Source organism: Galeopterus variegatus, unplaced genomic scaffold (assembly GCF_000696425.1).
Source record: "Galeopterus variegatus unplaced genomic scaffold, G_variegatus-3.0.2 Scaffold752, whole genome shotgun sequence".
Lineage (NCBI taxonomy): Eukaryota > Metazoa > Chordata > Mammalia > Dermoptera > Cynocephalidae > Galeopterus > Galeopterus variegatus.
In genome coordinates this window covers 268,475-282,000 of record NW_007726863.1, presented here as the reverse complement: position 1 = coordinate 282,000, position 13,526 = coordinate 268,475, and the positions used below count along the sequence as shown (strand labels likewise).

The 13,526-nt window shown below is 46.3% G+C and overlaps 1 protein-coding gene across 3 annotated transcripts in view; it reads right to left on the bottom strand.

Annotated features, from left to right (window-relative positions):
• The window catches only part of KDM2A (lysine (K)-specific demethylase 2A), a 113,533-nt gene that overhangs the window by 6,947 nt on the left and 93,060 nt on the right, over nucleotides 1–13,526 (bottom strand). For 2 of the 3 annotated variants that reach the window (XM_008572072.1, XM_008572073.1), the window contains exons 13-17: nucleotides 8,212–8,295; nucleotides 6,461–6,730; nucleotides 5,314–5,445; nucleotides 3,876–3,965; nucleotides 751–1,463 (exon numbers count right to left, since the gene is read on the bottom strand). In XM_008572072.1, coding sequence (XP_008570294.1) covers nucleotides 751–1,463; nucleotides 3,876–3,965; nucleotides 5,314–5,445; nucleotides 6,461–6,730; nucleotides 8,212–8,295 — 1,289 coding nt within the window. Of the gene's footprint in view, nucleotides 1–750; nucleotides 1,464–3,875; nucleotides 3,966–5,313; nucleotides 5,446–6,460; nucleotides 6,731–8,211; nucleotides 8,296–10,452; nucleotides 10,629–13,526 lie in introns of those variants that run through there. The other variant, XM_008572074.1, reaches the window with a different exon arrangement.

Below are 13,526 nucleotides of genomic sequence, written 5' to 3'. Positions count from 1 at the left end.
GGGGCGGGGGGGGGGGGAAAAAGAAAGGTGGGGACCCAAGGTGGGAGAGAAAAAAAAAAAAAAAAAAAAAAAAAAAAAAAAAAACTGGACCTTGCTTGTTGGAGAAAGGAATTCTGATCCAGGTTTGGGAGATGAGAATTATAGCTAGAAAATTGTGAGCACTTTCAAATTCATTTTGAAAAGCTTGTCTACTTCTCACTGGATGAAGTAATTCAGACAGGGGCTTAAGTGGTCATTTGTGTCATGAGCACCAGAAGAGTGACTAGCACATCACAGGCTCTCCACCAACATGTGGGGAGTTCAGCTGACTTGTGGGGAAACTTTCAGCCACTAACACTCTGAAGTTTTAGCACGAACTGTACAAATCCATTCCTCAAGTCAGTTTCTTTCCCCCCAGTAAAAAGAGATGGGAAGTACAGAGCAGCGAGAGGAGGCAAAGGGCCAAATTTCCCTAATAACACCAGCAAGCACAACTGACCACATCCTTTTTTTTTTAAAGATGACCAGTAAGGGGATCTTAACCCTTGACTTGGTGTTGTCAGCACCATGCTCACCCAATGAGCTAACCGGCCATCCCTACAACTGACCACATCTTTAATAGGACTTGCAGTTTGGGAAACACACTGGGTTGATTCACTCCTTACAGGACCCCACAAGCCTTCAGATGCCAAGATGCATGCTGTTCTCATATGTAAAACCTGCCACCTACTCCCATACCCCTATTCTCTGACCCCCTGTATCCCTGCTCACCATTTATACCACGTCTTGCACACTCGCATACATTCACAAAGTTCTCTGCGGCTGAGGTAGCGGAAGACAGACATCCAGACCTCCCGCTGCATCCAGCTTTCGTCTCCATCCTGAGCCCAACTGCCCCGGCCATTCAGCCTGGCTGCACCCCCCTCCTCTGCACTGTCATCTTCCTCCTCCTCCTCCTCCTCTTCCTCCTCATCTCCCCCCAGCCCCTCCTCATCCCCACGCTGGGGGGTTCGGGCTGGGCAGTGCTGCACTAGCACACGGGGGGAATGGCGAAGGTTGGCAGAAGAGGCCGTGATGGCCTGCAGCTTGGGCACAATGGATGTCCCGTGGAGCTCTTTGGTGGGCCTCTGTAGCGTGACAGTGAGGTACGATCCCCGGATCTTGGCTTTCTCAACTTCAGACAGCTCCTTTTTGCCGCTGGGATTGTTCTCCTTTTCCCGTACCATGGTGCGCTCTGTGGCCTGCAGCCGCAGCAACTGCCGCCGTTTGAAGCGCTCATCGCGGCTGGCATTGTGGTGGTCGCTTGGGCCAGCCCCAGGGGATGACCGAGTCACCATACCCCGGGGGGAAACCGGGTCGTGGATGAGTTGCAGCATGGAAGTGGGTGAGTGAGGTGGGGGTGTAAGGGGCTCATCGCAGCTCCGCAGGGGCCGCAGGACTTTGGCTTGCACAGCTTCTTCGTCGTTCTCCTCCATTTTCCGCTTCTGCAAAACAGGCCCAGAAAAGCAACATCGGTGCTTCCTTTCCTCCAAACTCTCTTAACTGACAGGATGAGCCTGACTTATTCTCAGGGGGCTACAGAGAGACAGGTCATTGCTGCTAGAGGAGGTCATCTCCTCAGAGTCTGCAATATAGACTCTGCAAAGATCAGCAACCGAGCTTAAGCTAGAGCCAGAGAACACTGATTACAGAACAAAAACCTTCAAATGGGTTGCCTAGAAAACCTACCTGTGACAAACAAGTGTGTGTCCCAGTACAGAAGACTAAGATTCAAATTTGGACTGCCTGACTCCATACCCCACCTCGTTTATCTCTTGTCCCAATTTTTTTATTTTAATTCTCTGGATAAAAATATTCTTTAAAGAGGCTACAACTCTACCCCTATGTAATCTACCATTTTAATTATTTATTTACTTATTTTGGCACCTGGTCAGTATAGGGATCCAAACCCTTGATACTGGTGTCCTAACACCATGCTCTAACCAACTGAAATAACTGGCCGGCCCCTGACCATTCCTCCCCCCCCAAAAAAAGATGACCGGTAAGGGGATCTTAACCCTTGACTTGGTATTGTCAGCACCACGCTCACCCAGTGAGCAAACCGGTCATCCCTATATGGGATCCGAACCCGTGGCCTTGGTGTTATCAGCACCACACTCTCCCGAGTGAACCACAGGCCAGCCCCTCCCCTGACCATTTTTAATCCTGTCTCTAATTTAGCCTTTTCACCCAATAGATGTGTCTCATTTTAAGTGGTGGAAGAAAAACAGCCCACATATACCATTTGAACTAGGATGCAGAGTCTGATAGCGGTAAACACCACTGACTTTTACCTCTACCAGTGTCTAAGCTTGTCTCTACCAGGTTGCTTCTTCCACTCCACATCCCATGTGTGAGAGAAAACAGAGGAGAACCTCTAAAAGAAATCATCCCACTACAGAGGAATCTGCTCAGGATTAAGGTGAGGAATCCCCACAAAGGTCCACAACCTCATCCTGTGGCACTTGTGCTCCCCAGACACTTGTCCTTCCTGGAGCCCACTGTGGCTATGCTGTGAAGAAGCACAATCAACATGTTCCACTAGAAAACCTATTGGTAGTCCAGGTTGTTCTTAAGGAGATACTTTATGTCCCTCAGCAAGAATCCTAGTCTCTGCTCCTTTTTCTCCTTACATTTTTTTGATCACTATGGTTGGAAAAGAATGAATGAGGGCCGGCCTGTGGCTCACTCGGGAGAGTGCGGTGCTGATAACACCAAGGCCCCGGGTTCGGATCCCATATAGGGATGGCCGGTTCGCTCACTGGCTGAGCGTGGTGCTGACAACACCAAGTCAAGGGTTAAGATCCCCTTACCGGTCATCTTTTAAAAAAAAAAAAAATGAATGAGCACCTTTTGGGTTCTGGCTTTTACAACCTGTTAGAAAGTAATATTAAAACAGCATGCGCCAACCCACCTGTTTTAACAGGGACGCAAGTACTCTACAACACTAATGAAGACAAATATAAAAGTTACTAGTACAAGAATTTTTTTTTTTTTTGGTGGCTGACCAGTACAAGAATCGGAACCCAGGACTTTGGTGTTATAAGGCTGTGCTCTAACCAGCTGGGCTAACTGGCCAGCTCTTGAATAAGAACGTTAGCACTAGTCAACTCCAGAAATCCTTGCTCTCAAATATATAGTGGGAAGAAATGAAAAGAAGATAAGGACACTCTCTTGTGCCCTCACCCACTCCTATGAAGGGTCTCTGGAGCCAGGGCCTGGAGGACTTGACACTAGGCCAGCCACTTCCTCCTTTATGTGCCCTCAGCAGGACTCTCCTTGTCAGCCCAAGTAACCAGAGTCCTCTTGGCCCTTTGACATTACTGGCGACCACTGGGCCAGCAACAGTGGCTGCTCTGGGCCAAGGTCATGGTGCTGGTTCCCTCTAGGGGGTGGGGCTGCCTCTATATGACACATTTGGGCATGTGGGGTGGGCAGAGCTTTCTGAGAGGCCACAATGGTGAAGATGACAAAAAATGTGAACCTGCTTAACTGGAAACTCCAGTTCACCACTGTATTACTGGCTGCCTCAGGCTACTGCCTCCCCTCTAGTTACATTCCTCAGGGGAGATGGTGCTCACCTAATTTCCCTCCTCAGCCCACCTGTGGTTCCCCACTTTCTAGGGTCCCAGAGTATGAAAGGACCACAGGAACCAATTAAACCAAAATTCAGTAATAAAAAATCAAACACTAAAAATCATTAATTAACCAAAGAAAAAAGATATCAAACAAAACAAAAATAATCTCCCAGGTCAGAGAAACTGTGTGAATACCGTTGCAAGGCAAATGTATAGTTATTTCCCAAACTTGATGCTTCCTTTCTTGTCACAGTGCAAGTCTGGATAAAGTTCCTTTACCTGGGCTTTCTCCGAGCTGTCCTCCTGGTAGCACTTTGGACACTCCCAGCAATTTGGCAATTCCTCATTAAGCAACCCCTCTCCATCCATCTACAGGCAGATAGGGATGTTAAAAAAAAAAAAAGTCTGTCTCTTAAGCCTCCTTTATCAAACAATAACACAGGTGGGAAGAACATGGAAGAGTTACCTATTTCTAAAAACATTGGTCCATCAAGGGAGAAAAACTGAGGAATATCCACTCCCAGCTACTGGGAAAATGGCCACCCTCACTCTTGGTTACTTGGGCAAAGTTGGGCTCCATGCGGAGACTTCCAAGAAGCTGGGTCAATCTGGGGTCTCTTCTCCTGACACACATTCTCCTGCAGGTCTCACACCAATGGTGCCAGATCTAATCTTGACAGTGGGGCACAGTTACACTGCTTGGGTTCAGAAACTAATGATCTAGTCTCTGTGATTCAATGTTCTCAACTATAAAACGGGGATGCGTACAACATTACAATTGTCGGGGCCCCAACAATACCCACCTTATGAGGTTGTAGTGAAGATTAAATTATGTCTTATGTAAAGTGTTTAGAAAAGTGCCTGGCATATAGTAAATACTTTGTATAGCCATTATCATTATCATGGAGATAACACCCTGTTTTATGAATTCTAAGACACATATTTTTCACATTTTAATCTTTCTGAAATTGGGAGGCTTCTCACAATTGAGTATCTTATAATCATTGTCAGCCAGGTTTGACACTTTATGGGAAGGCCAAGAAAGTACCAGCATTCATGCACTTAGATTTAAAGAAATAGGAAGAAAAATAGTAGATCCAACTTCACAAGGTGTCTTAAAGAAAAACAGCAGTTCTCTGCCCTGGACGTACATTAGGATCACCTGGGGAGCTTTTGGAACACCAAGGCCCAGGGCCCATGCCAGACCAGTTGACTCAATGTCTGGGGCTGAGTTCCAAACTTCCATATTACTTTTTAAAAGCTCCTCAGCTGTGTGCTGAACCTGATACAAACTGAACACTCATTAAATGTTGGCTGATATTATCACCCTCACCATCCCTCAGGAACTGATTTCCAGAGATACAATGAAGTATGTAACAGAAATGCCTAAAGACTTGATGCATCCCCAAACAGACCACACAGCTCAATAATTGCCAGGGGACTCCAAACATACCATCCAGAGGCCAGAGTGTAAACTGCATGAGGGCAGAAACTAGGCATATTCAGGGTTTAGCACAGTGCCTGACGCTTATAGTAGACATTTGAATCAAGGGCTGATATTATACCACTCCACTACTTGACAGCGGGATCTGATGGCTCACAGTAAGGAATGCTGGCAGCCTCTTGTGACAGGTGTCCCACTCTCCTGTTGCTCCACTCAGTATCTTTAGACAATCTATCAGCTGAGACCTCAGAGGCCCCTTAGGCCTTGCCTCACCTGGAGGCAGCCAGGATGGACGATCTCATTGCAGATACAGCATTCCATGAGTTTCTTCTCAAAATCCTGCGTCTCCTCATTCTGATCCACTTCTCCACAGAGGGAACATGTGACTGAGTGAGGCAGTCTGGGCTACAAGAGGACAAAGAAACCAAGAGGCTCAGATCCTTATCATTTTATTTCAGCTTCCATTTAACTGAAGATGGGCGATTTGGTTCCTCTAATTCTCTAGTAAACACGTAGGAAGCATGAAGACAGGGTGGAGAGAAGAGAAGATTTTGGTAAGAAAATGACTGAGAAAAAGATGGTAGACTCAACTGCCTGGGAACTAAAGACCAAAAGAGACTAGTTTATTTTTAGTTGGCCTTTCCTTGGCCTCACAGGTCCTTTCTAACCCACTTAAAGAGGGTACAGAGGGCAGTGATTTGCCCTGGCTAGTCCTTTGTTTGAAAATTAGGCAAGTAAGGCCAAAAGATTAAATTACATCAGTTTTTTTTTTTTTTTTTTTCGTGTCCGGCAACGGACCGCAACCCGCAGTGTCGCGCCCGTACCGGACCGGGACCGGGACCGGCAACGGGATCGCAACCCGCGGTGTTGCGCCTGCCCCTCGCTCAGCCAGTGAGCAGGAACCGGTCTGTATGTGGGATCCGAACCCTCGGCGGGAGCGCCGCCGCACTTCCCAAGCGGCGCACTGTAGCAGTGCGCCACCGGGCCGGCCCAAATTACATCAGTTTTTTTTTTTTTTCGTGTCCGGCAACGGACCGCAACCCGCAGTGTCGCGCCCGTACCGGACCGGGACCGGGACCGGCAACGGGATCGCAACCCGCGGTGTTGCGCCTGCCCCTCGCTCAGCCAGTGAGCAGGAACCGGTCTGTATGTGGGATCCGAACCCTCGGCGGGAGCGCCGCCGCACTTCCCAAGCGGCGCACTGTAGCAGTGCGCCACCGGGCCGGCCCAAATTACATCAGTTTTAGTACTAGATACCTTCCTTCTGAACCCAGGGAGAAAAGGGACAAAATAAAAAAAACTAAAAAGAGAACATAACTTTTTCTTTCCAATTCTGAAATCTCTTTAACTCTAATATGTATTTCAGTCCCTTTGGCACTGCCACCCCTCCTCCAAATTTTCTACCCAGCAGATCACTCACTGCCAAGCACTGTCGGAGGACACAGGACTGCTTCATGCGTCCAGGACCCCCAAACTTCTTCATGTCCCTGCAGTAGTGGCAAACACCACACTCTCCTTGTACACAGGCTTTGCATTTTCGACATCGCACTCGCCTCCGCCTGGCTCCTGACACAATGGGGGAGGCAGCAGCTGGCCTCACAGGTGTTAACCGTGGAGCTGGTTTCATAGTGTGAGGCTTTGTGATGGGGATGGTAGGAACCCGCACCTTTGGCCTGGTGGGGAATTTAAGCTGGAAAGAGAAAGCAGTGAGGTCAAACATATCTGGTTGCTTTAAGGACTGCAGAAGGTAGAAGATTACATTGGTAGTATACCTAGTCCAGGGTTTGGCAAACTATGGACTGTGGGCAAATCTGCCCACTGCCTGTAGTATAAGTAAATTTTAATGAAACACAACTATGTATTGTCTTTAACTGCTTTCATGCTACAATGGTAGAACTGAGAAGTTGTAACTGTGTGGCATACAAAACCTTACTATCTTGACTTTAACAGAAACATTTGCCAGCCTATCCTAGCCCTTTCGCCTGCTACCGGGGCTGCATCCCTTTCATTTTGCATAATGATAAGGTTTGCCCCTCCCTGAAGATTTCTGGTAAGTGCCATATCACTCCAGGGGCCCTCCAATATTTCTTTATCCTTAATACTGCTACTCAGAATATACTCCTAAATAAGACAGTCATCTCCTTGAGGGTGAACCTGGTCTTGTTAATTTCTTTAGTACTCTGAATTCGAGCATATGACCTGGTACATAGCAGACATTCCAGTTATAATTAAGTGTGGAATAAATCTCTCAGGTATATGTGTATAATTTAAGCACTTGTACTTACTCCACTGGTAAGTACACTTGTCCTTTTCAAGGACAAGGCCCATACTATCTACTTCTTTAATTTCCCACCGTGTCTTAAACACTTTTCTGGCACAAAATACTCAATAGCCCAAAATGACTCAATTGTTTTGAGGCAGTCCCATGTGGCTAAGTAGAGGCCAAGTGGGACTCCTTTCTCTAGGAAGGAGGTGGGGTTCTTTAAAGACATGGTTCAACTCCACACCACTATATTCTGCCTAAAAACCCCCGAATGTGATGGCTTTGCAAATTTCAGTTAGGGAACACCAAAGAGGGGTCTAATTTATTTGGTAAACTCATGGCTAGGATCAGAATGCTATCTTTTATTTAATTCATAAGCCTGACAAAGGACAATATGGAGAAAAACGATACAGGACCCAAACTGAAGAGGCATGAAAATTCACAACTGACAATTCATTAGCTGATGGTAATTCTTTTCTTCTCTTTTCAATTCCATACTGAAAAGTACACATTAAAGGAAATCTTGAGAGCATGGTTGAATATAAAAAAGAAAAACTGTGGTTTTAAAAATGTAATTATTTTAACTAGTTTTAAATTATATCTAGGAAGGTAAATGATTCACTGGGTCAGAATGGTAGGAGCTGGTCCATTTTGATGAACGAATGTACAACTTGGCATCTGCATCTGGAGGGAGGCCTCCCAGTTTGATAGCTCTGTTAAGAGTCACCTCTAAAGATAGGCAATTGCCCTGACCTAAGTGTCAAAACAAAACTGAGTAATGATTTTCTTTCCGTCTGTATTAATGCACCAAAAGCTGTCTACCTCTAGTTCTTTTTCTTTCTGGAATGGTAATGACCAGCTAGCAGAAGCCTTAAGCAGCCTGAAGATCAAGCAGGACAGTTTCTTACCTTATCCCTTTTTGGCCACTGTACTATAGGGACTCCAGTGAGGGCTAACTTGGGGTCACTGTTGGCAAGCTCCTCTAGCAAAATCTAAGGGTAGGAGAGGAGAGAAGGAAAAAGAAGGGCATGGTGAACAAAGAGCCAACCACTCCCAGCAGCATCCAGACTTAGCCTCAATCCCCTCAAGCATCAGAGGGAAGAGAAGTCTGGCAACTATCTGTGTTTTCCCTTCATGTAGAGAAACCCACTACAAAACAAGTAAATCAAAGATGAAAAAGCAAACTCAAGTTTAGACTAGTGCACTACTATCTAGACTTGCACCTTACCTTTGCCCCAACCCCTTACTTGTGTACTCACTGCACTAACACTAACACGGAAGCAATTAGCTACTGTGGTGATAAGTGTTGTCATGCAGTTCTATATAAGACAGTAAAACTTTATATTGCCAGTTACTGAATATAATGAGGTAGTTAAGTGTTGCCTTCATTTTGCAGATGTGAGAAAAGTGGCATATATTTTTATTGGCTAATACTGAATTAATGAGATTAACAGCAGAGCCTTAATGTCCTGATTCAACCCAGGTCTCTGTTCTTCTAAGGTTCATTACAGAAACCTCAATCTGAAACTCTCAATCTCTCTCTCACACACACCGCTCCCCTCCCAGAGTCAGCATTTGCTTTTATTCTTATAAATGGGGCAAGAACAATGTTAGGGGCAGTAGTTCTCATGGCTTTAACCAGTCAAGTTTGAAATGACTTAGGAACAATGCTACACTAAGAAACTGCCACTTAAGTGAATCACACTAGTTAGCTGTTATTTTGAAACAAACCATTTATGTTTCAGACAAACTTCTGAAGCCCAAACCTTCTAGCCAAAAGAAATCCCTCTTCCTCCAACCATATGAGCCCTAAAGCAATGTCAACAGAACAACAACCCAAATCTGGGAGACTAGTTATTCCCCTTCTGGTTGCCGTAGGTATGTATAAGATAGTAACTGTTTCAGCAAAAAACTAAACTTCAATCCAACAGGTCAACAGACCTGAGCCATCTTTAATAATCATTCTCACAATCCTGTGCTCTTTGCACCTGGTCATGACTTTTAAGCATTCTCATCCAAAACCTAATGGATTTGGATCATGCTCCAAATCCCAGAGTTGGTACTGGAAAGACCCTTTAATCATGCCCAAGAAGCTCCTCTATGAATCCCCTTTTACCAAGTCTCCAGATGCCTCCCACCTTCCCCCAAACTGATTTCATTTGCAGATGTTTTATTTACTTCAAGTTGCTATGGTATCCTATTCTGAAGCCTCCTGTTAGCACCATACTGCGTGGGGGTGAAGAGGCGGGGTGTGGTGCCACGTGGGACAAGGTTCTGGTTCCGGATCCTAAATCGCCCTAGGGTGAAAAACTCAGGTCCATTCAAAATGTGTGCTAGGGAGTGCACAGCTCCCCTCCCCCACTTCACACTGCTGAGGAGTAGGACTCTGCCCATTTCCTCTGCCAGAGAGAACTGAGCTGTCCACAAACAGGGACTTTCCACTTTCAGCAAAACAGACTGCACAGAAAGATTCACAATTGTTTAAGAGAGTAGAAAAGGAACTTAACAGTTCACCAAAAGCAGTCTAATCCTACCTGTAAGATTTTTGCGGAGAGATAGGGAAGGGTAAGCAGAGAAACTGTGTTGGCGTGGGGGGGAGGGGGGCAGCTGTTCACACATACACGACTCAGTTACTGGGGTATGTGTGGGTGTGGAGGGAAATGCAGATTTCCTTCCAAGTCTTATTTTGCTGGGGCCATTCAACCAAGCACGCCCTGCTTTCATCAAAAAAGGCAGACTCCAGCTGAGGCCCTTCAAGAAACCATATAAAGAAGCCACCACCCTTCACCAGAAGGGGTTTGGGATGGGGGAACGGGGGTGGAGCGCGGAAAGGCTGACGCCAATCTAGGCTCCTTGCATTCGAGAGAACATTCAAACATAGGCCCACACCCCACAGATCACAGGAAGGGAAGAGAGCAGAGGGCATCTGGGCAGAGTGGAGGAAAGGATTCCCAAAAGCCAAGCGCACCAATTCAGAAGCACATCCCACCAGGTGAGGGAACAAGTGCAACGACGGCTTAAGCAGCACGAAGTAACGTGAGCATTGTCCTGGACTTGCCCGGCAGGCAGTTCTGCCTCTTCACTGAGGCAAAGTCCCTACAGTAACATATACCCGCAAACAGAAAGGGTTTGCTGACCGACCGCCTGACCTTGCGTTTTCCGTCGCTCTGGAGCGGCCGAGGCTCTTGGGTGAAGTTTCCCCAGCGTCTTTGTTTTGTTTTCTGTATTGGAAGTTGTGCTGAAGGAGTTAGGTTTTCTGCTTCTAGGAAAATCTTGATTTACTTGAAAATTCTGGAATTTCCCAGAGCATATAAGGCAGGGCAGTCCGGCTCTAACCCTTCAGACTACCCAGAGGGAGCAGCGTGCAGCACTCTGAGCTCCTTCTCGAGCCCTTCAGCTCAGCCGCGGCTTCCTGTGCCTGCGAACAATGCTGCTGCGTCACCCACATGCAGCTCCCAGAAATGCTTTGCAACGGAAGATGGCAGGAGGGGGAGCCGAGCTTGAGTGAGCAAGCCAGGCAGAAGGCCCAGCCGTTCTGCTGCAGAGCCGGGAGGAGGTGTGTTCAGCAACTGCTCTCTGTGTGGCGATTGGAGGAAGCCCTGCGGGGGTGGGGAGCTCCGCCCGGCCACGCCCCATCTCCCTCCCACCACCACTGCAATAGGAGAACCCAGGGCCAGCCCCCTGAGGTCTCCGGGTAGCAGACTTCTGAAGGCGCCAGGGAAAGGGAAGGCTTTAACCCGTTCTGCGGGCGACACTTGGGCACCTTGGCTCACATTTGTCCTTGTCTCAGTCCACACCCTTCCCCTCAGTGTCGCGTCTTATTGTTACAGCCAGAGCTCTCGCTGACTGCACACACTCATTTCTATCTCCTCTGGCAAACACACAGGATGGCCCAAAGTCCCGGAGCTGAGCTTCTCCTGAGTTAACCTCCTATCCCCCAGCTTATTGCCTGCTTCATCTGCCCTCGCTGACGCTGCTCCCAACCCACAGTCCGGAACCAGCATATATGTTTCCAGAAAAACCCTCAGAAATGGCACATTCCAGCCAACACTGAGATATTCAATAAAATACGGCTGTTTCATATCATCTACGTCTACAACAGATGCCTGCCCTTGGTTTTAGGGAGGAACTCCACCCCTGTACTAGATATGTGTATGCAGCAATCTTCTGGCAGTTCCATCTCAACCAAGTCAAACAGCTGAGGCACAACCTAAGGTCAATGCGCTTTGCCCTCCTGCCTCTAAACAAGGTGCAGGAAGCCAGGGAACATTCTTTCTCCCAACTCCAGCCAGTCACTTCTGCCCGTCGGATTACCCCACCCCCAGGATACCAACTATTCCCTGGATTTCCATTTCTATTCAAGTCTATTTTGCCTGCCTCATTCTTGATATTCCGTAGATGAAGCAGCCAGCTCTGCATCCTGTCAGAACCTCAATGCTGCTTTCTGACAGCCACTTGACTGATACGTGTTGCCCACACCTCCATGCGCCCATCCCAAGCCAGGTTGAAGCTCAGACTGAAGCTCCTTGGGCTTCAGAAGAAAGGGAAGGTGCACATGCAGGCTGAGTTCCCAGCAATCTACAGTGTTCCATGTCAGCACGGGAGGAGAAGCTCCGCAGGAATAGAAGCCTAAGCAGCAGCAGTTTGGGTCCAAATTTGTGTAATTTTTAGACCCTCACAAATGGCAGCAAAGCCTCATTGGCTTTTTTGGAAATTACAGATGCTACTTTGACAAAAACATCTAGCTCTTACAACTGGAAGCATTCTTACTTCCAGAACTGTTGTTTCAGGGATTTTCTGGTACAGATTTAGTGGCCTAACAGGCTTTCTGGTGTTTGGGACTTGGCTGCCAGGAGCTTCATATGTTAATTTTTACAGTAGTTCACCAAGGGAAGGAGGGACTTTTGTGCTCTTGGTTGAGCTATTCCTGGAAATGCTTATATGGTCATCCTAATCCTAAACCTCTTCCTTGCACTTTAAGACTCAAAAACCCCATGCAATCAGTTTATTTTGTTTGAAAAGCTTTCCTTAACTGTGATCTAGCTATTGAGAGGTTTTCTTAGAAAATGCTTGTTTTGGTTTTCAGTGCTATCTAACCTAGGGATGATAAACACTTAAAAGGAAAACATGTTGTTCCAACAAAATAAGTTCAAGTTGTAGCAAGTGCAAATTCTAGAGGCCACCAGGAAAGAACAAAAACCAGGCAGGGTACTAAGAAATTCACTCCAATTAAGTTTCCAAATCACAGATTAAACAAGGCCTAATTTTTTGTTTCCTATTAATTCAGAATAAAAGACACAAAGATAAGAATTAGTAAGGACACATCATATAATATAGGAATATAATAAAAATATTTTGAAGAATTATATACGTTTTAACTTAACCTTATATGCCTCATAACTGAGTTATATTATTTAAAACTTTCTATTCAGTAAGAATGTATGAATTACTACAAATAGCTTATTAGTAAAAACTGCAAAGGAAGTTTTCTTTGTACAGGTTGCTTTTTTTGTTTTTTAAAATCTGGCTTAAGGGCCGGCCCGGTGGCGCACTGAAGAGTGCGCCGCTTGGGAGCGCGGCGGCGCTCCCGCCAAGGGTTCGGATCCCATGTGGTGACCGGTTCCCGCTCACTGGCTGAGCGCGGCCCGGGCGCAACACCGAGGGTTGCGATCCCGTACCGGTCAGTAAAAAAGACAAAAAGGAAAAAAAAAATCTGGCTTAATGGACTGAGCTAATAATTCTGGGTCTTGTACCAATTCTCTTATTAGTGTCAGAATCAACCCTAAAGTGTCAGATGAAGAAAATTCCTGATTTCTGTAGTTATTTGCAACCATAACTCTTTCTGCTTCAATCCCATCATACTCCCAGAATGGGGCCCAGTGTAAATTTTTAGATCAGTTACAAAATAAAATGTTAGAATCTTAGACAAGAGTAGCATAAGAGTAGCAAGTAGCCTATTGCATCACAAAAAATACTTTTCCAATTTATTGAGAGCTTTTACCATTTAAATATTGTAGGAACCAACTCGTAACATCTACCAGGAAAGTTTATTAGCTGGTGAATTAAGAAGACTGGCACCTCCTTCCCTCAAGATAAACTCTGCCACCTTCCCCCAGTGTTTGCTCTGTGCCGTGTCATGCACAGCACCTGCAAACCTAGACTGCACTTACCCACACCCTTCCCAAACAGAAGCTTATAGACACTGATTAATTTTACCAATAAG